The sequence below is a fragment of the Bos indicus x Bos taurus genome, chromosome 13 (genome assembly GCF_003369695.1).
Source record: "Bos indicus x Bos taurus breed Angus x Brahman F1 hybrid chromosome 13, Bos_hybrid_MaternalHap_v2.0, whole genome shotgun sequence".
NCBI classification, from domain to species: Eukaryota; Metazoa; Chordata; class Mammalia; order Artiodactyla; family Bovidae; genus Bos; species Bos indicus x Bos taurus.
The window spans coordinates 18,418,298-18,444,450 of NC_040088.1; the positions used below are offsets into that span (position 1 = coordinate 18,418,298).

The 26,153-nt window shown below is 39.3% G+C and overlaps 1 protein-coding gene across 3 annotated transcripts in view; it reads right to left on the reverse strand.

Moving 5' to 3' along the window:
- PHF20 (PHD finger protein 20) overlaps window positions 1–26,153 on the reverse strand; it is a 128,779-nt gene that overhangs the window by 39,889 nt on the left and 62,737 nt on the right. For 2 of the 3 annotated variants that reach the window (XM_027558666.1, XM_027558664.1), the window contains exons 9-10: window positions 25,520–25,699; window positions 4,374–4,652 (exon numbers count right to left, since the gene is read on the reverse strand). In XM_027558666.1, the coding sequence (XP_027414467.1) occupies window positions 4,374–4,652; window positions 25,520–25,699 (459 nt within the window). The remainder of the gene's footprint in view (window positions 1–4,373; window positions 4,653–25,519; window positions 25,700–26,153) is intronic. The other variant, XM_027558665.1, reaches the window with a different exon arrangement.

Genomic DNA, 26,153 nt, shown 5'->3' on the forward strand with positions numbered 1-26,153 from the left:
GATGGTGACAACTGAGACTCCTGCTGGTTAGTGGCAGAGGCAGGATGAGTGCCCAGGGTTTTAATGTACCAGCTAGAGCACAGCAGGATGAACAGTCTAGTTCCCTCCTGCCTGGGAACTGCTGGCAATCCCAGCAGTCAGGGCTGGCAGAGCTGTGAAATCATCTATGTGTCCTGCGTGCACATGATGGGGATGGGGTGACCAGGGGGCAAGCCCCTTCCTGGCTGCACAAACCTAATCTCCATCTGGGGTACAGGGTACAGGAATGACCAGGCTAGACCCCAACAATGGCTGAGGGGCCCGGGTGGCATGCTCTGCCACCAAATAGACCAATTTTCAAAGGGCCAGCAGAGGGGGGTCACAAGTTAAAATATACGGATTTAAAAGACCCGTTCGTTCCCCCTAAAGCATTTTGTAATAGTCCATCCCTGCCAGTCTGGCGAGTATAACCATGGCTGCTGCTGCTCAGTCGCTTCAGTCGTGTCCGACTCTGTGCGACCCCATAGACGGCAGCCCACCTGGCTCCCCCGTCCCTGGGATTCTCCAGGCAAGAACACTGGAGTGGGTTGCCATTTCCTTCTCCAATGCATGAAAGTGAAAAGCGAAAGTGAAGTCGCTCAGTCGTGTCCGACTCTTCGCGACCCCATGGACTGCAGCCTACCAGGCTCCTCCATCCATGGGATTTTCCAGGCAAGAGTACTGGAGTAGGGTGCCATTGCCTTCTCCGATAACCATGACAGATCTTGTTATTTAAAAAACCTGGCAGGCAAAAATCTCCAATTCACCAACAGACTTCCAAACCTCAGTGAAAGGGATTCTTCTGTGTTGAGAGAGAATTTAAAAACCCCAGGTCCGTATGTTGGTATGAGACCCAAATGCAGTACATAAGAGTAGAAAAGTCACTCACTCAGGTTTCTTAATTTTATCAAAATGACAATACCTTGTCTATTAGTTTTGCAGTTCATCAGAGGTCAGCTGAGTTTAAAACTAAGCTCTGTGACTGCCTAGGTTCATGTCTCTAAGATAAAGACTGAGTATTTATTAAGAGTTTACTGTAGGCCAGATACTGTGCTAAGCATTTCACATTAGGTCATTTCATACAATAAAGTTCTGAGGCAGGTAGTTATTGCCATCTCACAGATGGAGAAATTGAAGCTCACGGTTATTTGCCCTAGGTCACAGAGGAAGCCGGGTTCAAATTCAGGTGTGCTGACTTCAAGCCTGCACATATTCACTCCACACAAATCAAGACACTCAAATACAGTTAATCAGGAATTCCCATCCAAACGAGAGACCTGCACACCTTCTTGGGCGGGAAACACCTCCCCTGTACTCGGGTGCACTACACTGGGAAAGGTCCCTCCTCGGACAGTCACCACGATCATCAGTTACAACCACCATGCAGACTACATGGTGTTACAGTTCTTGGATACAAAACTCCAGCACCTCAGGACTCTCCCTCCTGCCCCACCTTCAGTCATCCATCCACCTACCCCCAAGGATAACCACTGTACAGCCCTCAAACATAACAGATTCATTTTAATCTATTTTTGAACTTTATATACATATCCATCATATCATATGTGTGAGTTTATGTTTCCTTCTCCGGCTCAACATTGTACTTGTGAAATATCCCCATGTTGGCAGGTATAGCTGTACTAGTTCATTCACTTACTGCTGTTCACCATTGTATCAAGGTACCACGATTCATTTACTTGATTTACTCTTTACACATTTATTTACTCTACTATGAATAAACATTTGAGCTGTTTTCTAATCTAGGGCTCTTATAAACAGTGCGGCTTTTAACATGTGTGCAACATTTCAAAATGATTTAACTGCCTAACATAAAGACCTTCTCAGCATTTTTGTGGGAGCCAGAAGTCTAACCTCCATGTTACATATCAGAACTGAGGTATTTAATCAATACCTGAAAAATCAGAGTGGCAGAGCTGTCTCGAACTCAGGCCTTCAGGCTCCCCTACTACTGTTCCTTCCTTTCTTCCACCATAGCACTGAAAAGGGAAAGAAGAGGGGAGGGTGCTGACAGGAGTCAGAGGTCAGCTGACCACAGCAAACCAAAAGGCCAGACCAATGCATGGAGAGAGGCATTCAGACAGAACGGCCCTCAGAGCATACCAAATCCCTCAAGCCACAGCTACCTCTTTCAGGCTGTGTCTCACAACAGGGTAGGGTGGGAGCCCAGCAGAAATAGCAAAGACTTGTAACAATTCCAACTCTAATCTAAAAAGTACAAATGTTTTTCTCAATGAGAAAAACAAGGAGATAACCACTTCAAATTCCTCAGATTGGGCACATTTCTGTCAGATAATACCAAAAGCTGATAAGGATACAGACAAATCACAGAGTGGACAGGAATGTTCAAGTCAGAGCCACCATTTTCAAATATATTCTGGTACATTAACTAAAACCATTCCTTCTAGCAATTCCTCTTCTAGGTAAAATACACAAAAGAAAAGCTTGTGCCCAGGGGATGTCCACAGGCAGTCCCTGAAACATCACCTGTAAAAGTAAAAAAACTACAAACCTAATGATCCTGAGTAGGAGGGGTCTAAAGAAACTATGGTTTACTTTTTTTTTTTTTAAAGGACTTCTCTGGAGGTCCAGTGGTTAAGAATCCAGCTTTCAATATAGGGGGTGCGGGTCCAATACCTGGTCAGGAGAACTAAAGCTCCCACATGCCACAAGCAACAATGAGGAGCCCATTGCCTAAGTGCTGCAAGGAAGACCCAGCACAGCCAAAAGAAAAAAAAAAAGAAAAGACTTACACCTGAAACTGGGTTACAACCCACTCCAGTATTCTTACCTGGAAAAGTTCACGGACAGAAAGGAGCCTGGCAGCCTACGGTCCATGGGATCACAGAGTCAGACACGCACATGCATGCACGCTACTGCTGTTTGACTCATGCTAGCCTCCTCCGAGAGATCCCCATCCACTGGTGGGTACCTGAGCAGGACTCTGGTGAAGTCACCGAGGTGGTAAGTGCAGGAGTGGCCTATAGCCCATATGGGGAGTGCCCTCCCTGGTGACTACTGGTCAGCTGACCTTCTTCACATAGCTCCTTTTAGCTCAATACTTGGGCTTGCCAAGTGCACAACTAGACGGCCTACAGCTGGGGGTAACCGAGCGGCATGGACCAACTCTGTGGCCAACAGCCATGCGCAGCTACTAGCTCCTAAATATGGTTAGTCTGAATTGAAATGTTCAGGAAGGGTAAAACACATACTGGATTTTAAAAGCTGAATAGAAGAAAATGAAAATATAATAGCTTGTTAAATAGTAATTTTTATACTGATTATATGCTGAAATGATAACATTTTGGATATTCTGAGTTAAAATTTATTGAAAGAGATTTCATCTGTTTCCTTCTATGTCTTAAAACATGGCTACCAGAAAAAATTATATGCTAACTCATATTATAGTTCTAATGGATAATGCAGCACATATGACCAAGAAACGGCCACCTGACCCATTATGCTTCACAGCCTGACTAAGGAATGACCTCTCACAGGTCAGAGATCACCTGAGTTTGCATAGCCCTGCCCCACTGTCCTGAAACCTAACTCCATACTTCCTCAGGAACAATGTCAGATATACCAGAAGTTCCATAAACCACCCAACACCTATGTATTTTAAAGGAAAGGCTTCAAACCAAAAAATATATGATGATGTCACAATTTCAGGAAAACTGAATCTGGGAAGCTTGTAGAATTTACTGGAAACTCATTAATTATTCTGCAATCCCCAAGAAACATGTAATTTTTTGATTTCTGTAAGTTTCAGAAGAAATCTCCAAAAAGGTTCTCTTGTAATAAACAAGACATGTACATGAGTTTTTATGGTAACCCTTTCTACCATCATTGTAGCTTCTGTGCAAAATAAACATGGTTGTTAGAAAACATCTCCAGATGCAATTATTATGAAATTGGACCCCACAGGAGATCACATATCACCTCTTAGTTCTTTCTTTTGTTCTGTTTTGTTTTGTGCTCAGGGATGGAGCACAGGTTGGGGCGGGGGTGGCGGGGAGTGAGGATGATTGCAACCATGCTATTCTCGGTACTAGTTCCCCTGCTGGCTGCTAATGGAGCTCCCCTTCCTTGACTGTCCCCACTCCATACCTTCAGAGGCTAAGGGACTTTCTCAAGGTAACTTGAGCAGCAAGAGATAGAGGTAAGAATAAGAGTCAGATATTTCTGTTTCTTCCAGGAGGGCTATAATTCCATGATGCAATTCCTGAAAACTTGTCATTTTCAATTTGGGGGGATTCGACTGGACCAGACCAACCTAACACCCGCTCTTTGGGTCAGCCCTTCATGATACAGATACATTGCAGAACCAAAATGCTTACTTGGGGAACTGGCTGAGACCCGCTTCCTGGTCAGGCTCTCCTGGCTGGCCTTGTCTGAAGCTGAAGAGCCCCTGGTCTGGACGTGCCTCTTTCCTGGGTTCTCCTCTGGCTCTGGCGACTTTTCTATTCCGTGGAAATACTTCATGTGATAATGCAACAGTTTGGCTTTGCGGAAAAATTTTAAACAATCCACAACCGTGCACCTAAATTTGTGATTTAGGTCGCTGGCTGGTGCTTTAGATGTCACAAAATCATTTGTTCTCTTTAAAGTATTTGTTACTGGAAAAAAAAAAAAAAAAGATCCCTCATGCTTATTGGCACTATTACAATACATGCATCAACACAACACATGGCAATAGAGTGAGAGAGCAGCATGCATGTGTAGAGGGAGACATCGATGACCACTGCTGTTTGAAAGAATGGATATAACTTCAGGGTAAATAACAAAGACTCAACTGTGATTCATCTCTTGAAAGAAGAGATCAACTTTTTTTTTTCTTTTTTAAAGCAGCCACACAAGTTCTCATGGTTTCAGAAGAACAAGGGAAAATCCTAAAAAAGAAAAAAAACCAGGAATCCAGCCCAGCACTTGTTACTCATGAGTTGGACCAGACTCAGACCTTCCATCATTCAGAAATGTTTGTGTAGGCAGGACTAGAGAATATTCCGGTAGGTTATGAAACCGAAAGGATCTCACACAAGGAGAATCACTATTACAAAGGTTTTAGTATAGAGTTTTGGAGCTCTCAGTATGATGTACTCTGTTTGATGAAGAGGACTCAGAGAAGAAGGAGGAAAAAAGACAACCAACTGAATGAAGCTGGAGGGCATGTAAAGAACTCAATGATCAAATTCAAAGAGACAAAAAAGTTTGACACCCCCTCCCTAAACCAAGAGTCTTCCCAGGTGGCTTTAGTGGTAAGAATCTGCCTGCCAATGCAGGTGACACGGGAGATGCAGGATCTGTCAGGAAGATTCCCAGAGTAGGAAATGGCAACCTACTCCAGTATTCTCTTTTTTTTTTTGACAAGAGAAGACTTGAATTCCTTTATGCCTTAAGATTCTAAGATTGTTACAGAAATATTCTTACAGAAATGTACAAAAATACACAAAAATAGTAACTACATAGGTTGAGGTCAAGCTCAAACCAATTTTTTCTGTCTCCTATTGACATATATAGAATCTCAGGATCATTGTTAACCATGCTGTTTTTTCAAAATGTTTTTTTCCCTAACATTTTAAAAAAATCTTTATTGAATTGTCTAATTTCAGTTTCTGTTCATTTGAACCCCCATGATAATACATGTTAAATTTGGTATATACATATTTTTGAACTTATTTTCTAAGCATAGAAAAACAAATTATACATGTGTATATTTTACCAAATGTCAGTTAAAACTGTATTATCAGTCTGCATCTTATTTTTTTTAGTGTATTATGGAGATCTTCCAGTGCCAATTTATATGGCTGCCTCATTTTTTAAAACATATACTACTCCAGTATTCTTGACCGGAAAATTCCACGGACAGAGGAGCCTGGTGGGCTACAGTTCATGGGGTCACAAAGAGTCAGACGTGACTCAGCACGCACGCAGGCCCCAAACCGAACAAGCAAAAGGCAACTGTCTGTCATGCATCAATAATAGAAAGTAATGCTGTCACAGGAAATCATGAGTATTAGAAACTCAATTTATTGAAGACTCCCTTCATAATACCCTCAATCCCAATGAGAGCAATCACCTTAAACTCAAGTCACCCCTACTCTACAGATTACATCACCCAAGATTACCCTGAATGTATCCTGAATGTATGGACCTTTCTTGAGTGAACCAACCTTTTTCTAAATGCAGTGATACAATTTTCATTACAAGCAAAGAGCATGCTGAACTCTTGGTAAATATGATTACCTTTTCAAGTACCATCCCATAATAAGAAGGAATAAAAAAAAATTCTTAACTCAATCTAAATCACACTCTACATTTCAAAATCAGCAGGAAGGTATGATTATAAAACTGGTAGGCTTGATGATCTGATGTATACCCACACACCCTTCCCCAAAGCAGAATGCCTTAACTCATTTTCTATCCATGACAAGAGATAAAAGAAAGAGGTTCAAATCAGTCAGACACAGTTAAGAAAAAGTAACATGAAATGAAATAGAATACATACTTCTCCCTACACACAGTTGCACCAGAAAAACAAAAAAAAAGTCAGTAAAGAAATTCAAAATTCAAACTTCTAATATATTCTAAAATGCTCTCTTAAAATACAATTTCTCTGGACTCTCCTCCCTTTTGGCCTATTAAGCTGAACCATATCAATTTGCCATTTTTATAGGTTAAGAAAGGTGAGATATTGGCCATTTCAAATGGTCCAACCTAGTAGTTCCTTTTCCACCTAACAATCTTTCAAAAATCACTGCAGAAAATTCCACTTAGCACTGTGTAAACAAACCTAAGGTCTGAGGAGGTCAGAGAGCACCAAGCCTGCCCACTACCACCCAAGGCCCACAGCAGTCAAATTCAGCTACAGTAAACTCAGCTATCCTTCGGCTTGTGTCCGAAGCCCTGTTTGTGATCAACTATTTATTTAAAAAAAAAAAAAAAAAGCCAAAATACAAACACCTTAGAACTTTTTTTTAAAAGTTAACAATAATGAGCACTTTGAATCAATTTCATGAAGAATTACCACTCTTTCTGTTCAGAACCTTTGCACCCTTGTGTACACACACCAGCCATTTGCATAAGGCAAAGACAGGACAGTGGTTAAAAGTGGGGGCTCTGCAGCTGGGCAGCCTGGTTCAAATCCTGGCTCCTCTAATTACTCCTCCTGCCTCCTAGCACCTTCATATGCAGAGTGGAGATAGCAATAATGGTAACTACTTCACTGACTTGAAAGAATTAAATGAACAGCATGCAAAGATTCTAAAACAACATCTGTTCAATAAATAGTGAATATATAGTACGATTTTGTTCAATATTCTGGAATAAGCTATAATGGAAAAGAAAGTTTTTTTTAAAGTATAGGGCTTACCTGGTGGCTCAGTGGTAAAGAATCTGCTTGCCAATGCAGGAGACATAGGTTCGATCCTTGGTCTGGGAAGATCCCACATGCTGCAGGGCAACTAAGCCCATGCATCACAACTACTGAGCCTGTGCTCTAGAGCCCAGAAACTGCAACTATTGAAGCCTGCTCTCCCTAGAGCCTGTGCTCTGTAGCAAGAGAAGCCCATGCACCATAACTAAAGAAAAGCCTGTGCAGTAACAAAGACCCAGCACAGCCAAAAATAAATAAATACATAAATAAATAATTTTTTAAGTATATGTATACAGTATCATTTTTTATTAAAGAACAAATGTGACTTATGAACAGTCTTTCAGCAATTAACCTCTCACAGCAGAAGGGCAGAAGCTCCCTTCACCCTCAGTCTCACTGCACACCATTGCAGATTCGGGGCAGAATAATGGAAACCATCCAACTTCAAATCCCAGCTCTACCCTTTATTAGCAGCAGAAATAAGCTGTGTATGGTTTTTTAAAACTCTTCTGATTATCCAGATTCCCACCTATTTCAAAACAGTTAGAGAGAGGACTATAAGATAACATACACACTCGGTGCAAAGCAGGCCATTTCAAACAGAAAACAGTCCTGGTCAACAGACTTCTGTCATTTATGGAATGTGGCTAGAGACATACTTATCAACCAGAGTGAAATACTCCTTCGACCAGCCCTCATAAGCTCTGGCTAGGAGACACATCACTTGGTAAGCATTCAGTTTTCTCTACATCCTACTAGAAATGTGAAGTCCGAAACCAACTTTAAGATTCCCAGCATGGCCATTCAGTGGGATTAATTACCCCACCTTTCAGGACATCTTACTTTCACTAATGCAGCCCCTCTCCAAAAAAATTTTTTAAATAATTACATTATACTAGGTGCTGGACAGTACCAAGCTTGATCCACCAAAATCCTGAACTTCGTGTGGTTTGTCTTTTTAAAACACAAAGTGCATTTTCTCCAAAAGTTTTACCAAACTCTATGTTGGAAGTTACATTTATCCCTAATAAACTCTACCTGATTATTTCAGTCCAAGAACTTTGTAACTTTTGTCTCTGTAACCAATTCTTAGGTCTTTATCCAGGCTGTTAATAAAGATCCAGTAGTACAAAGCTGAGGAAAGCCTTCAGAATAACCTTCAGACTGACATCAACTAATCTACACTCTCTGGTTAGAATTGCCTAAGCCAACTGAACTTGATCTATGCAAATTACCAATGCACTCACACATCTGTTTCCTCTTTGTTCATAGACAGATTTTAAGAGGGATGTGGTCAAACTGTCTGCTAAAATAAAGAGATACCTGGTCTGAGTGCTACAGTAGACTCCTCACATTCCTATGTTGAAACTTAATTCCCAAAATGATGTTATTTGGAAGTGGAGCATTTGGGAAGTGATTATGTCACAAAGGCAGAGCCCTCATGAACAGGACTAGTGGCTTTATAAAAGAGACTCCAGAGAGCTCCCTTGCCCGTACCTCCATGTGAGGTTGCTGTAAAAAGATAGCTGTTTATGAACTAGGAAGCTGGGCCTCAACAGACACTGAATCTGCTGGCACCTTGATCTTGAACTTCCCAGACTCCAGAACTCTGAGAAATAAATTCTGTTGTTTATAAGACACTTAGTCTATGGTATTTTGTTACAGCAACCCAAATGGATTAAGACAGACAGTCTACCAATCCAGTATAAGCCTCTCAAAAGGAAATACATTCAGTTTGGCAGGATAAAAATTCTTCCCCACAAAGGCAAAACCCTTGATTCCTCACAAGTAAGCAGAAGGTGGAAACAGCTAGACCGCAAAAGGTAAACAAGCTTGGCAATCAGGTGGGCTACCTGCCTGAGAGGTGGTTCTAGGATCACAGGGGCTCAGGTAAACAGATAAACTCCACAGGAGAAAAGACTACCTGCTATCCTGTCACAAAGCTCCTGGCCAAAGCTAGAGCCCTTTTCAAGACAGCAACATTAATAAGACAAAATGAGTTGCTGGTTTTGTCTGAAGGAGTAGTAAATATTTGAGAATTATGAATCTTCAACCATGGAACTTCAAGAAGATTTCCCCACAAACTCAACTCAGTTAAGTATATAAACTCATTGATATGCAAGCCCTTCTATTCTAAGCCTGTAAGTGTAACTTACTTTGCCATTTGGAGAAAACACAACCAACACAAGCATCAGCGTGAGACAAGCAGCAAAGAGAGGATAAATTAATTATGAATAACAGCCTGTGACAAACTCTGATAGATTACACAATTAACTATAGCTTCAGGCTCAAGAAGTAGATCAAACACCCCAAGACTTAAGTAATTTTCCCTTTTCATGAAAGTCTTGCAAAATGTACTATTTCAATTCTGAACACAACAAATTTTTAAAGATATGAAAATTGTATGTTCCAGACTTAACAATTTTATCCTAATTTTCCCACATGGCAGCCCTCTGTATGCATAAAGAAAACTGCATTTCACGGACTCCCCTGGTGCTCAGTGGCTAAGACTCTGAGCTCCAATGCAGGGGGCCTGGATTCGATCCTTGGTCAAGGAACTAGATCCCATATGCCACAACTAAAAGTTCATATGCCACAGCTAAAGATCCCACATGCTGCAACTAAGACACAGCACAGCCAAATAAATACAAAAATAAATAATTTTTTAATGAAGTTATTAAAACAAAAAAGCTGCCAGTTCAGGCAGTACAGGCCTCTGACATACCTCTCCCACATGCAAACCAAGCCCTGTTCAGCTTTTTCCCTGGTCTCTGAGCAAAAAGGATTCTGTCCTACCTTCTCTGAATTCCCATAAGTACTTCATGGAAAATAAGACTTGCAGTTATCTGTTCCTTTCTACTTATATTACAGTTGGTTATGTTCACTCCTCCGAAAATGCTGAAATGAGGAATATGCTCCATTCTTTACTTCTCCTACAGTCCTCACCTCAGCAGACCACTTCATCAAACAAGAGAGTTAGCCCTAGCCTCTCCAAGACAGTTTCTTTCTCATTAAATGGGAATAAAAATACTTATTTTACATATTCACAAGGTTCCCACATGTTTCCATGAGGTATTAGAAGATAAATCCTCTTACAAACTGCAGCAGGTTACTTGAACATTAGCTGTCACCTGGCTTGTCACTGACCTCACAGTTGTTTGCTTTAAAAAACTTATGCATAATCCCAGCCAGGGGTCCATGTACCAGCACACGATCTGAAAAAGTGTAACATCTAATTGTCCCATTTTATTAATCAAACACTGAGGTGTTAGTGGTAATTAGTAAAAGCACAACAGGAACAGCAAAATGATGGAACCAGTAAAAATGTTATACATTTTAAAAGAATTCTGAAGTAAAACATCCACAGCATAATTAAGCTTAAGAAAACCCACAAAAGAAACAGTGTCAGTAAAACAAAATTATATATGACTAACATAAAACATAAGTGTATTTTTTTTAGAATTGTAAGAATGTAAACCATGATAACGGTTTGCTTATGAGACTTCCAAGTAAAAAAACCAAAAACACTGATTTTTTTCCCCTATCTCTTCCATGTTATAATACCCATATTATTTTACAGTAGAAAGAATATAATTCTTTTATATTTTATATTATACTCCTCCCCAGAACAGTGGTCCTGTGACAAAAGAAACATGGTGATGTGAGCACAGTCAAGCAACCAGGAGAGCCACTGGTGTCCAAAGGGCATCCTGGGCCACTGTCTACAGCAATCCCAAGCCTCACACACAGTGTTCATCTGGAACATACATCACTGATAACACCAGCTAAGTGACATCATCCTCTCTTTGGATACTACAGTCCTTTGTCAACATGAGAGCAGTTACTAGGTTACAAAGGGCAGATAATATGTAAATTAAATCCTTCAGGGCATCTGGTTCAAAATCTAGGGGTAATGGAATTATCCTTAGGTTACAGGCTAAACTACAGGAAGCAATTTAATCCTGTTTTAGAAGCTAGCATGTAAATCAACATTTGCAAGTAGTTACAGGTATTATTGTTCAAATGCTGTGTTCTTCATCATGTTTAACAGATCTTTGTATGGAAGTATGCAGCCAAAGCATGGAGCTCTACCCTAGGCTCCCAGGCTTAAAATCCCAGGTCACCCTCTACTCTGGCCTCTCCCAAATTAATATGAGGAGAAAAATGGTCCATGGAATTTAGATTTGCTTTAAATAATAGTATAACTCTATTAATTATACTAAAAGAGTGCTTTCTTTTTCTTTTGCCGGGGGGAAAGAGAGGTAGAAAGAGACTATAAAATGTCTAATAATCCCTGCCTCGGGGCATCCACTCCTGTGTGCAATTCCCTCCCTTTGAGTGTGGGCAGGACCTGTATAACTTGCCTCTAATAGAACAGGCAAAGGTGACAGCAGATCACTTTCATGATTGTGTTTTGTAAGACCATAACATCCATCTTACTGGCAGGCACTCTCCCACACTGGCTAAATGCAACAAGCTATTGAGCTACTCAAGGGAGAATGCCATGTGGCAAGGAACTGAGAGTGCCCACAAAAGACTACAGCCCTCGGCCTGATAGCCTGCAATAACGTGTGAGCCTGGAAGCAGACCCTTCCTCAGTAGATTTTTCAGATGAGAACCAGCCCTGGTCAACTCCTTGACTGCAGCCTTGCAGAGAACCCTGTTAAGTTGTGCCTAGACGTCTCATCCACAGACACTGTGAGAAAATAAATGTGTTATTTTAAGATACTATGTTCGTGGTAATACTGCCACACAGCAACAGATAATAGAGAGTAGGATCAGAAGCTCTCAGTTTCTATTTACTTGGGCAATGCTTTATATTACACTTTCCCTTTTATGATAAGCATAATCTTTATAATAAAAAGGTTTTTAAACTATGTTTTCTGAGACCTGGCTTAGAAATCATGTCCTATATAACTACCCTTTTTTTGTATGGGCTTCCCTGGTGGCTCAGGAGACCCAGGTTCAATCCCTGGGTCGGGAAGATCCCCTGGAGAAGGAATATACCCATTGCCAAGTACCTCAAAACCTCACAGCTGGATTGCTTATGATGATGGTATTCACTCTGGCTGGCAATACTCAGTCTGGCCTTCTAAGCCCATGTAAATTCTAAGCACCATCATGCTTTCCAAACTCATCTCCCATTAGTTAGTCCACAATGAGGCCTTAGCAGCCGCCCCAGCCAACTGCTGGCCCCAGCGACCGCTTCACGCTCTTATAGCTCACACCTCTGCTCATGCTGTGCCCTCTCCCTGTCTAGCCAAGTCTACTTCCATGCAGACCCAGCTCACTCCAAATGCAGGAAGGCAGCCAGATGGCCTGGTTCTCAGGGACCACATGCTATCAACTCCTGGCACAAACAACTGTCTACTGCAGCCTCTCCTTAGCACTGTGGATCTGCTCCTGGATCCTGCTGTTTGTCACTGCTCCAGCCAGAGGATAAGGTTCACTGTCGTGTATGCCCTCAGCACTGACCCCCAGTATGATTGGTATTCTTGTCAGCAACAACTCCACATAACCCCAGTAGTTTAACACTATTTTGACATGTACTTGAAATACTATAATGAATAAAACATTTTTCAGGTCTGTGAAGCAATAGCTTTCTCAGCTGTGAAGCAACAAAAAGCAACCAAAGAGAAACGTGAACAGATTTAAATACAGCAACTCCAGTCAAATGTTTGGAATAAAAAAAATAACAAAATGTTCATAAACAGAGAAGCAGTTCATTATGCGAAGTCTGCACTAAGTACTTCTCCCATCCAAGAACTAACCAGGCCCAACCCTGCTTAGCTTCTGAGATCAGACAAGATCGGGTGCGTTCAGGGTGGTATGGCCGTAGTCAGCACTATGTAATTCTAATTAGTCATTTAAAAGAATGAAGTAGCTCTATACTTACTGATATGAATTACTCTCAAGATACACTGCTAAGTGAAAACAGAAAGTTGTTCAGTGTACACTGTACATTTGTGGTTGCAGATGGGGGGAAAGGTATTATAAAATGCATAGGAAGGAAACCAGAAGGATAGGTATCAAACTGTTAACAGCTCTAGAGAGAAGCTTAAGCTAGGAAAACAGGTGGTAAAGAGGAACTCTCACGTATCCTCTGTGTATGCCAGGAGCGTACTCTGGGTGTGCCCAGCACTCGGCTCTTGATTTCTAAACACAATTCACCACTTAAAAGAAATCAGGGCTTCCTGGAGAAATGGCTGAATCCAAGGTTGGGTGAGTACAGGATAAGCGTGCTACATTTTCTTATGCCAGAAAGTGAAGAAGACACAGGAACTAGCTTGAAGGGGTCCCACAACGTGGTTATTAAAATAAATAATGATAGAAACCATTATAACCCACAGAACAAAAGAAATTCCATGAGACCATGTGGATAAAAAGAGGGAAGGAAGAAAAGAAGGGAGGGAGGGAAGAATCAGGGAGAGAGGGAAAGGCAGGCAGGCAGGTACTTCCTTAACAGAATACAAACTAATAAATGTAGAAGGAATGATGAGAGTTAGAAATTACCATTTGGTAGACATCAGAGTAAAAATATTTATCAGGCAAGAAGCAGTATTAAAATAATGGGTGAACTCCTGATAAAGAAACACACAGATATTTGAGTATATGTAAATAAAGATACTTACATATACTCAAGGTATCCTCTCACAAGAAACTTAGTAACTATAAAGGGAAAAATAACAGCTTTACAGTAGAGAAACCTGGTGGGCAGTACCCTTAGCCAAGTGACCAAAGTTGACTTCATCAATAAACGGGACAGATATCATGTGGCTCCTGTTAGAATGCACTTGAAAAGGACACATCGCTTGCATGGTGTTGCTGCTAAAAGGGAATAACCTAAATCTAATTATCTGGATACATAAAAAAAACCCCAAATTCAACGACATCATATTCTTCAGAAATGTCAAGGTCATGAAAAACAAAAAAACACTGAAAAAAATGTTTCAGCTGAAAGGAAACTAATGAAACATGACAATTAAATCCAGTGTGACATCCTGAGTTGGATCCTGATCCCCTCAGAATAAAGTTTCCTCCACGCTTGGTATGAAGAACATTATCAGAACTGATGAAGTCTGAATAAGGTCCTGACTTTGATAATTAAATTATGGTCATGTAATTAAATGTTCTAGTTATCAGGAAATCAACACAGAAGAACTTAGGGGTAAAGGTCTGCAACTTACTTGCAAATAATTCAGAAAAATAGTTTTTAAAGAATAGAATAATGAAGCAAACAGTAAACTGCTAACAAACAGGGAATCTGGTTGAAGGTATATAAGAAATTCTTTCCACTATTTTTGCAACTTTTTATGTCTTCCAATATTTCAAAATAAAAACATCTTTTAAATATAAAAATGAAAAAATTTATGCAGGAAAAATACTTTGAGGTCACAGAATAGCTAAGTGGGAGGAAAGCAACCCTGGCAAGGCTATCCAACTTGGACCTCACAAGAGAAACTGAGCATTTATTCCACAAGATGGCAGAGCTGCCCCAAAGGCCAGAGCTGCGTATGGAGCAGCTAACGCACGGCTTCTGATGGTGTTGCCTTCCCAGCCTCCTTCACACTGATCTTGACTCCATCCAGTTAGAAATTACAAGACTGGCACCAGCTCAGGACAGCAACCTCTAAACAGTGACTAACACAGCAGTACCCTGGCCTCCAGGGGCCTTGCGGGATGCTTCTGAGAATGATCCCGCCCTCCTTCCTGCTGACTTACATAATACATTCCTGGTGAATGAGTTCTCAACAACCAGCAATCTTTTCATCCTGTGCTCACCACTAAGCCCATGTTCCAAAAGAAAAACCGGGAACACCATTCAGTTTCCAGATCAACACTTCCACCCCTCAAATTAAAGACTTTCAAAGGCACCACCCTGTCTGGAGTGGTGACATCACTTGGGCCACACACAGTGCTCTTCAAAGCTGGCCTACTAAGCTGCTTTTGAGTCTACACACTGCTTTGACACTTGCCCTCGAGGGCAGTGCGAGCTCCGTGTTACACACTGTGCAACCTCTCTGAAGGCAGGATGTGTGTTCACTTCACCTGACTTATACAGCACCCAGCATCTCACCAGATGGCATTTAGTACTCAGTCAGAAGACAGGAGTTGGAATGACCCAGCCATTGGGAAATGTGGTATTCTAACTCTGGCTGAGTTACCCCTTCTTGCCAAGTACTAGTTTCTTCTACAAAACAGGGAGAATTAACAGTAAAAAATTAGCAAGAACTTAGATGTCTTTCACAGTGGGAAGTTAAATAAATTATGGAAAATCATCCAAAGAAATAAATTATATGTAATATTGAAACAGCTATGAACTGACATGGAAAAATACTGTATAAAAATGATAAGCCATTGACTAATACAAGAATATGATTCTACCACTCTGTTTTTAAAAAGTTACATGGGTACATGTGTGTTTATATATGCAGAGAACCATGTGCTGAAGAATGGAAAAGCATATACCAAACTGTTCCATGGTTCTTTCAAGAGGGGGAAGAGTAACGGAGGGCTTTTCACTTTTTTTCCTTTTACTTAGTTTTAATTTTTCCTAGTATATTTGGTTTTGAAATTTATATGAGGGAAACAAACAGCAAAATGACTCTTTATATATTAATAATAATCTTTAAATAGGGCTCCTTAACTGTCTTTATGCCAGAGTAGTTGTGAAAACTCATCAAGAAGTTGTACTTACAAAATTAGTATTCCTTAGTGTTCTCACTGTGAAAAATTAAATGTAAATTTTAACATCAACACTAAATAAAACCTTTCATTGCTGTCTCCTTATGAATCAAAAATGATGACCATACTTGCTTGGAGGACAGCAAGGACTGTGGCTGGACAGAGGCAGCAGGAAGGAGAGGAACTAAGGAAAGATGAAGCTGGAGCGTCAGCAGGCAGCCGGGCCAGAGTAAGACCCCGAGGCCCTCACTCATGACCAAAACCAACAGTTCAGGTGTGGGAAACATGCATGTTATTTTTATTGTTCTTGTACTTTTCTAGATTTCTTTTCAACTTTATGAACATAAAAAAGCAAATTACCAAGAAAGAATATGCTGAATAAAGACAAGATTACCTCCATTAATGAGGTAAAAAGTACCAGTGAAATCCCTAGTGGAGTTTGAATAACGTCCAGATTTTGATAATTGTGGTAACATAAGAGAATGCCCTCTTTTTTTTTTTAAGGAAATATACATCAAAATATTCAAGGGTAAATACTGTCAAACAATTCATAGAAAAAAAAAAAAAAAACTTTAAAATACCTTAAGGCCACAGAACAGCTAAGCAGGAGGAATGCAACCTTACCAACAGAGAGATCCAAGTGAACTGACAGCTCTATCCTGCAAATGAAGCATTTCAATAGATTCGCAAACAAGAAAGCAAGTCAAATCAAATCAACTGTTTGGTACCAACTTACCTGCTCAGCCTTAACCCACTTCAGGAAGCCTTCAACTAAGTCAGAAAGCACACCTAATAGTCTCAGAAAAGACCCTGAGATTATACTATTGATGCTGTTGTCTTTATCTCCAAATGCCTAACTGCTACTCATCCTTCAAAGCCCTGTCAAGTTCCATATTCTTCCACCCCTACCCTCAAACTATTAACCTAAACATCACCTGTCTCCAGATGTCGGGTCCAAAGAGCACTTAATGTACCCTAAGACCAACAGCGCCCCACTGATAGCCAGCAGAGCTCTCTGGCATACAGTAAGATGTATAGTATTCACTCCCAGGCATATAGTATTCGTTCTCAGGCAACAGGACTCAAAGAAGAGAATCCTGAGTTCAACTTCCATGTGACAGGTACACATTATCACTGCCAGTCTTCTCTTCTTAAAGTTTTAAGTATTTCTCATGACACCACCTTACTTTCTCTCTTGTAATACAATCTCATTCATGCCTCAGGACAGAAAGACCTACAAGGGCAATGACCAGATGTCTCATTCATTTCTCTAACCCCAAAAGAACAATCAATTCTCAGCCAGTGTTCCACCGGGATATGCCTGATGACAGATCACAGACACTCCCAACTTCCCCAACTACAATGACTCTAAGTCTATGACTCTCTTACTCAAGAAAACAGAGAACACAGTGGCCTGAAATCTAACAATTATAAGTGCTACATTAAACCAGACCAGGTTAATTTAAAAATAAATAATTTACAAAAACTACTGTAGGCATTACTCTGAAACTACCCTGGTTAATTTGCAAGTAAATCATCTGTAAACTTGTAATAGTTCAGTGACAAGTAACTTCCCATTCATTTTATAACTGACAACATATTAGTGGAACACCAGACCATGTGGCAATGTCCGATTTCTAACAGGTACTCAGTTTAAAAAAAAAATAAGAAAAAATTAGGTGAATAAGCCTGCACTTCTATTTAGTTTTCTCTCTTGTTTATGGTTCATTTAGAATATTCACAAATGACACAGCTTAGAATAGAGTCTGGCACTTAGTAGGCACTTGTTAAACATTTATTGACTAAAATGAATGAATGGGTTTCCCTGGTGGTTCAGTGGTAAAGAATCCGTCTGTCAAAGCAGGAGACGCGGGTTCAATCCCTGGGTCAGGAAGAGCCTCTGGAAAAGGAAATGGCAACCCACTCCAGTATACTTGCCTGGGAAATCCCACGGATAGAGGAGCCTGGCAGGCTACCATACATAGGGTCCTAAAGAGTTGGACATGACTTTGCAACTGAGCATGCATGCAAAATTAATGAATGGACTACAGTCCATTTTCAAACAGCCCTGGTTATCTGTGAATGACCAAATAGGCTGGGCTGAGGTTTAGAGAATAACCTAACTTCTCAGGGCATATATTCTAATTTCTGAATAAATTCCTACTCAAGTAGAACAATTTCAACTGCATTCCCCTCTTGACATTTAAGCATAAAAGCAAATAGCTTAGAGCTTATTCCAAAAGAAAAAAGTAATGGTATCCATGCTGCATTTACTCTTCCTAGCTCAAGCTCCAGGTAATCACACCACTAACCCTACTACACACTCTCTTGCAAACAGGCAAGTACTTCAGTTAGTTGCCATGGTTTCAAAATTATTCCCTAAAAAATCCTCCATGCAACCTCAAGAAACAAAAAAACATGAAATCTTCCCACCATCTTTTCCAAGACTTCCCTGTCCCACCCTCACTTTACCTTATTTCCATCTTCGCCACAAACCTGAGATGCGGCTAAATTAACTGACATGAGACAGAAACTGCATGTGTGTGCAAACTTTAAAACAAGCACTGGGATTTAGCCTCTAACCTCATCTCCTCACTCATCTCCTCTGCACAGCATATTTCCTAGTGGTGAAGAACAATTCATTGCCAATCTCAAATGATGTCTAACATTAACAACACCCTTAAGACAACATAATGAAGAGCTTAGTCTGCTGAGCTAAGGGACGTGGCTGTGATAGAGAGTTCTCCATGCCAAAAGAGACTTCTACACTCTGAGATTAAATTTCTACCAAATTTGCACATCAAATCTAATAATCCCTCCCAAAGGAGAGAAAGTCGGCTGAGGAGAGAAGCCCTGCCATTGAGAAGAGGCTCAGCAAGAAAGGAGAAGATCCTTGGTACCCACAAGCCCACAAGGCTGAGGCACAACACTCTGCACCAGCGGAACAGAAGACCAAAGGAATGAGCCAGAAGTGACACTTGAATACTTTCAGTTTACTATTTTCAAAGAACTGCTCTGCCACTGCATTTATGCCAACTACATACAATCTGATTAACAACAACAAAAACCTGCCCCTCCAACCTAAATTGAAATTATCCACATAAAAGTATAAATTCTGTAGACATACAGTCATCATGGTATAAAAGTCTTATAACGACAAAACTATTTAAATGTCATTCATTTTAACATTGTAAAATTTTCTATTTATAATTTAAATTACTCTTTTTTGTTTGTTTTTTGCCGCACTGAGCGCCTTGCAGGATCTTAGTTCCCGGAACAGGGATTGAACCAGGGCCAGGTCAATTGAACACAGTCCAGGTCGTAACCACTGGACCACCAAGGAATTCCTCCAAATTTAAATTACTCTTAATGTTTGAAAAATTTGAAAGTAATGCCTTTGTGGAATAAAGGCAAAGAATTTCAAATCTTACATTTATTATTAAATATATAAATTAGATTTACATTTCGTATAACACAAATGAGTATGTAAATGTATAGATTTCATGACAGCTTATATTAAATAAGCATAGGACTTCCCTGGCGGCTCAGATGGTGAAGCGTCTGTCTACAATCCAGGAGACCTGGGTTTGATCCCTGGGTCAGGAATATTCCCTGGAGAAGGAAATGGCAACCCACTCCAGTACTCCTGCCTAGAAAATCCCATGGATGGAGGAGCCTGGTGCAGGCTACTGCCCATGGGGTCACAAAGAGTTGGACACGACTGAGCGACTTCACTATATTAAATAAAGTCACAAGTACACAGTGTCAAAATACAAAATCGCTAAATATTCAACTGACTACCTTTTCTCCATTTGAAAGAGCCTAGTAAGAGACGTGCTACACCTCTATGCATACAGTCCCCTCTACTGGAATACCTAGTCCCCTGTGTTACTCATGGGGTAGTGCTATACATCTGTCAAGATTCAGCTTAAACATCATACCTCCCAGATTAAGGTGGTCTTCAGGCAGGCATTGATCTTCCATCACTGACACTTATTAGCACAGCGTCTGCTACCCACGGCAACAGGACACTCTAATCAATCTGAGCAAAAAAGATATATGACCAGAGCTTCCACATCCACGTGTGCAGTGTCTTCTCACCATGCATGCCCTAACTGCAGGAAGACAGTTTCATTTAATCTCTACTATTTCCCTGAGTCTCTCACTAAAAGCATGTCTGCACATCCTTCTCCAGGGAACCATGCTCAACCCAAAAATCTCCACAAGTGTCTTCATTCTACCTCTGGGCTCATACACACCCAAGAAGCTCTGCTTTGGGAACTCCACAGCCTATCTTCTCCACACACATGAAGGAAGAAGGTTACAGACCACCCAGGTTTACCAAAGGAACACATCCCGGGTCCCAGACCATATCATCAATAGACCCTCAAGACATTTGATTCCATAACTTGTTTCTGGCTAAATTCTCCAACAAGGCCATGTCTTCCTCACTTAGGCTGCCATAGTTCACAATATAGCATAGTCCAGAAGAGGGATATCCTACAAGCCCCCTTTGGGCTTCACGGATATTTAAGAAACACCAGAATTTACTCACACTAATTCCCTCATCCACTACTTTACCTCTTTCAATCATTGTTAAGTCAAATTTTATAAAATAAACAACTTTTTAAAGATGAACGTTGGGGACTTCACTGGTGGTCCAGTGGTAAAGAATCTGCCAGCCAATGCAGGGCACATGGGTTCAGTCCCTGGTCCAGGACGATCCCACATGCCGCAGGGCAACTAAGACTGTGAGCTGTGACTACTGACGCCCAAGCGCCTTAGCGCCTGTGCTCTGCAGCAAGAGATGCCACCACAATGAGAAGCCGCGCACAGCAACTCTGCTCGCCCAAACTAGAGAAAGTCCGTGTGCAGCAATGAAAACCCAGCACCGTCAAAAATGGATAAATAAATTTTTTAAAAAGATGAACGTTGATCAAGAATCTTAGAACGGGGTTCGGGGTGAGAGGGAGATTTAAGAGGGAGGAGACATATGTATACCTAGAGCTGATTCATGTTGATGTATGGCAGAAACCAACACAACGTTGTAAGGCAACGATTCTCTAATGAATATGATCATAACTATATTTTTTAAGTACCAAGGAAAAAAGAATGTAGAATTGTTTTTTAATTTCATTATTAAGAAATACAATGATTCAAAGTAAAAGACAAGGGACAGACCAAGAGAAAATACAGTACAATATATATAAAAGACAAAGGGTCCATATCAATAATACACAAAGGCAACTTGGCAAATCAGTAATAAAAACAAATAACCCTACAGGAAGTGGACAAAGACTAAAGACAATTCACAAAAAATAGACTAAAATATTCAATAAAACATGAAAAACTGTTCAATCTCATTTTAAAAAATACAACTTCCAATGTTAACCTACATTAAAGAAAATTTAAAAAGGTGAGTAGTATCCACAGATAGGAAGAATGTAGGGAAAACGCGTACCACACTCTGTACTATACCACACTCTTGATCATAATATAAAGCAGAATGGTCTTTTTATGAAGGATGATTTGTCATCGGAATTTAAAACACGCATTCTGTTGAATCTAGCAATCATACTTATAAAAACGTATCCTACAGGACTCTTCACTAGCGTTCAAGGATTACTATATTAATGTAATATAGTATTGCTTTTGTAGTATTTAGTATTTAGGTTATTACTTTGCTATTGCTCAGTAATAACCTAAATATCCATCAAAAGGAACCATTTATCAGAAATATAACATTATGAAATTATGATTTTTTTTTCACATTACCAATAACATCCAAATAGCTATTAATACAACACGCAATCATGGGACTTATCTTTCTGTGTAGTCATGGATACGTGCAACTACCTATACTGTGTGTCTATTAACATAAGGTAGAGTTTTCTCCGTCAGTAATGGTAGAAGACCTCCCATGGAAACAACCCTTTTGATTACAACCATTATAAACTCTGGGGAAAAAATATAAAAGAAAAAAATATCTAAAGGCACTGAAGAGCAACAAGGAGAGACAGAAACACGAGTTAGACATTTGAAATAAACTTTTCATGTAAAGATGGGCTCCAGTAAGAAGCACTGCATAGCTAAAACCCTTGAGTCTTATTGGCTGAAGAAATAGAAGACAAAGTTCACTGCAATGACAACAGCTAGAAAGTGAGGAGTAAAATCTTAGAAAGAAGCCAGCCACAAAAGGGTGGCCTCATTTGATACATTTAAATTCTGTCTGATCGCTGACTGATCTCCGAACCTATAAAATTCCAAGAAGACCAACTGAAGCTCAAAGACTGAACAGAGGTTTCAGATTCTGCCCGTTGCAGGAGAAAAGAAAACATAAAACAGAAGCATACTGCAACAAATTCAATAAAGATTTTTATTAATTAAAAAAAAAGGTCTACATCAAGAAACTGGAGTTTTGAGTTCAAATAAATTTCCCTTTAAAACAAAGAAATCATTATTCTTCAGAGGAGCATAACATAATCCAAACTACAACCTATCACTAACAATGCAAAGGCTATAATCCAATACATTAGAGATATAAAGAAATGGGAAAGTGTCACCTAGAGTGAAGTCAGTCAATGACGATTAACTTCAGAATAATCTAGATGTTGTTAGGTATTTTTTAAAAGCTATTAAAACTATGCTCATGATGAGTAAACAGACTGAAAATCTCAGCAGAGAATCTAGGGGAATAAAAGGAATATTATAGAACTAAAAAGTACTAGAAATAAAAGAATTCACTGGATGGGCTTAAAAGCAGAGTGGAGTTGAGAAAAGCATTTGAAAATATATTGAAAATTTTTCAGTCTGAAAATGAAGGGGGAAAGCTGAACAAAAACATAAAAATCCACAGAGTTCCAGTGACCGTGGGGTAGTTTCTAAAAGTCTCACATAAATTTGATGAAATAAATCAGTTTTCATATTCAGGCTCAGTAAATTTCAAGCAAGTTATATATAACACTAAAACAAATCTTAACACGTCATAGCCAACTGCTAAAAACCAAAGATAAAAAAGAAAACCTTGAAAGCAGCCAGAAAGAAAACAACACATTACAGTCAGGGAAAACAACAGTATGAATGATCACTAATTTCCTTTCAGAAACAATAGAAGACCATGAATAACATCTTTCAAGTTAGTATAAAGAAGTGATACTTTAAAGTATTTAAAGAAAGAAAAACTGTAAACCCACAATTCTATATCCAGTGAAAATATCCTTTAAGAATGAAAGTTAAAAAAAAAAAATGAATGAAAGTTAAATAAAGTCATGTTCAAATAAACAGAAACCAAGAGAATGTGTCACCAGGAAACCTGGCCTACAGAAAAAAAACAAAAAACACGAAAGGAAAATTTAACATGAAAAGAAATCTTCAAGAAGAAATAAAGAAGGGAGGTTCAAGAGGGAGGGGACATGCATATACCTATGGCTGATTCATGTTGATATATGGCAGAAACCAACACAATATTGTAAAGCAATTATCCTCCAGTTAAAAATAAATAAGTTAAAAAACAAAAGATATGAAGAATACTGGATATGGTAAATACATATGTAAATCATTATCTCTTTTTTAATCTTCTTTAAAATATATGGGCAAAAATTATAATACTATACTGTCAACTTTATAGCATATGTAGATTCAATTCATGTGATAACTAGAGCATAAAAAGGGGGTGTTAGTGGATTATACAACATTTTATATAAGACGGTTCAATATTAACTATAAGTAAACTGTGAAAAGTACATATATACATTATAATACCTAGAGTAACCTCTGAAACAAATGCTAAGAAGTATAGCTTAAAGCTAATAGATGAATTAAAATTGGATTTTAAAAATTCAATTAACCTGAAAAAATAGGGAAGAAGGAAAAGAACAAAACACAGGATCAAACAGAAGAAAAAGCAAAATGGCAGACCTCAATGCAATCATATCGGTAATTTCATTTAATGTAACTAAACAATGCAGTTAAAATCCAAACTCAACTATCTATAAAAGACAGTTTGAACTTAAAGGCATAGTTATACTGAAAGAAAAGAGACAGAAATAGATAGATCATGTATATAGAAAGCAAAAGAAAGGTGGAGTACCTGTTCTAATATCAGAAAAAGGACATAAGAATTAAGTCAATTTTCATATTCAAGCTCAGTGAGTCTCAAGCAGGTTAAATACAAAACTAAAACAAATTTAAGCACATCATAGTGTGACAGTCAAGAAAAAGACTACCACCAAAGAAACAGTGATATTTCACATTACAAAGAGGGCGATTCATGGTTAGGAATTCATGGGGCTTTCACTGCTGGGGCCCGGGTTCAATTCCTGGTCAGGGAACATTCCACAAGCCTTACCGCCAAAACAGAACACAAAGCGGGGCAATTCATTAGGAGGACATAGCAATTAAAAATATGCATGCAAATAAAAACTAACTTCCAAATACATGGATCAAGAATTAAAGAGAGAAAAAGATAAATCCATAATCACCCATCTCTTAGTAGATGGTAGAAACAGATACACACATGGAAAAAAACAAAACTAAACCAGTGGCAACGTATCAGAAAAACACCATCAACCACCCTGACCTAACTGACAGATTTACAACATGGCAGAACACACAATTTTTTCAGAAGCATACAGAATATCCATCAAGACAGATCATATGCTGGACCAGAAAAAGCAGCAGAGCAAATGTATAAACGCTGGGGTAATTCCCTGGCAGTCCAGGGGTGAAGATTCCACACTTTCACTGCAGACCGTGTGGGTGTGATCCTCGGCAGGGGAACTAAAAGCTCCCATGCCCCCGTGGCATGGCCAAAAATAAAAACAAATAAAGACTGAAATCCGACAGAGTATGTTCTTTGACCATCAAGGCATTATATCAGAAATCAGTAACAACAAGGTATCTATAAAAAAATCTAACACTTGGAAATGAAACATATTTCTAAGTAACACACAGTCAACAAATAAATCATAGATATTCTGAACTGAATGAAAATGAATATACAACATATCAAAATTTGTAGGATGCAGCTAAAGCAGTGCTTAGAATATTTTATAACTTTAAATGCTCATATTAGAAAAAAGTATCTAAAATCAATGACCTATATTTTTAGAAACATTTAAAGAAAGAAAACAAGATCAAAACAGAAATCAATGACATTTTTTTTAAATAGAGAAAACTAAAGCAAAAGGTTAGTTCTTTGAAATTATTTACAAAACTGATAAATCCTCAGTAAATCAAGAAAAGAGAGGAAGTACAAATTAGCAATATCAGATAAGCATGTAGCATTTTTAAGTATATAGCATCAAAATAAGAAACTGTTATTAATAAAGGGTGAAAAAAAAATTAGGAAAGTTCATTTTAGTTCACAATCAAAGCAGAAGCAGAAGTATATTTTATAAGCAGATTATGTTAACTCTAAATATGAACCTGCCACAGTAGAAATCTCTTGTAATTCAGCAAGGGGAGAAGCCGGTTCTGTTTTCATAGTGTTTTCTCCCATTGACTTGCAGTTCAACTCCAAGCCTGCAGGCCCCAATCCATCCCCAATGGAGTGGCAAGTTATTGTGGATGAGACCTGGCCAGCTTCCAAAGGAGATTTCAACTGACCTAGAAGAAAAAGAGAAAGATTGGGGAACATATACATGTATTTAGTCTGAGAACCAAAAGTCCCACAAAAGACTAATAAAGTCAGGGTCTTTTTAGAGGAAGCCATTCATTTCATAGAATACATTCACAAGTTCTAGCACACATAGGGTTGTAAGCATATCAAAGAAAAAGGCTAATAAGAAGCTAAAGTGAAGGGAGGATCTACTGGAAATATTAACAAAAAGGCAGACGCACTAGAGTAAGATGGCATCAGAAAGACAGAAGAAAAAGGCTCTTTAGCACTATACCTCCAACCCAACATTCACATACATAAGCAAAATCAATCACAAATGCACACAAAAGTTTGTCTGTGAATCCTCAGTGAAAAATATGAGAAATACTGCAGCCAAATCAATATCTTGATTTCAAGACAATCTAAAACTTGTGTAAGGCAGTACACAATGACTGATTTAGA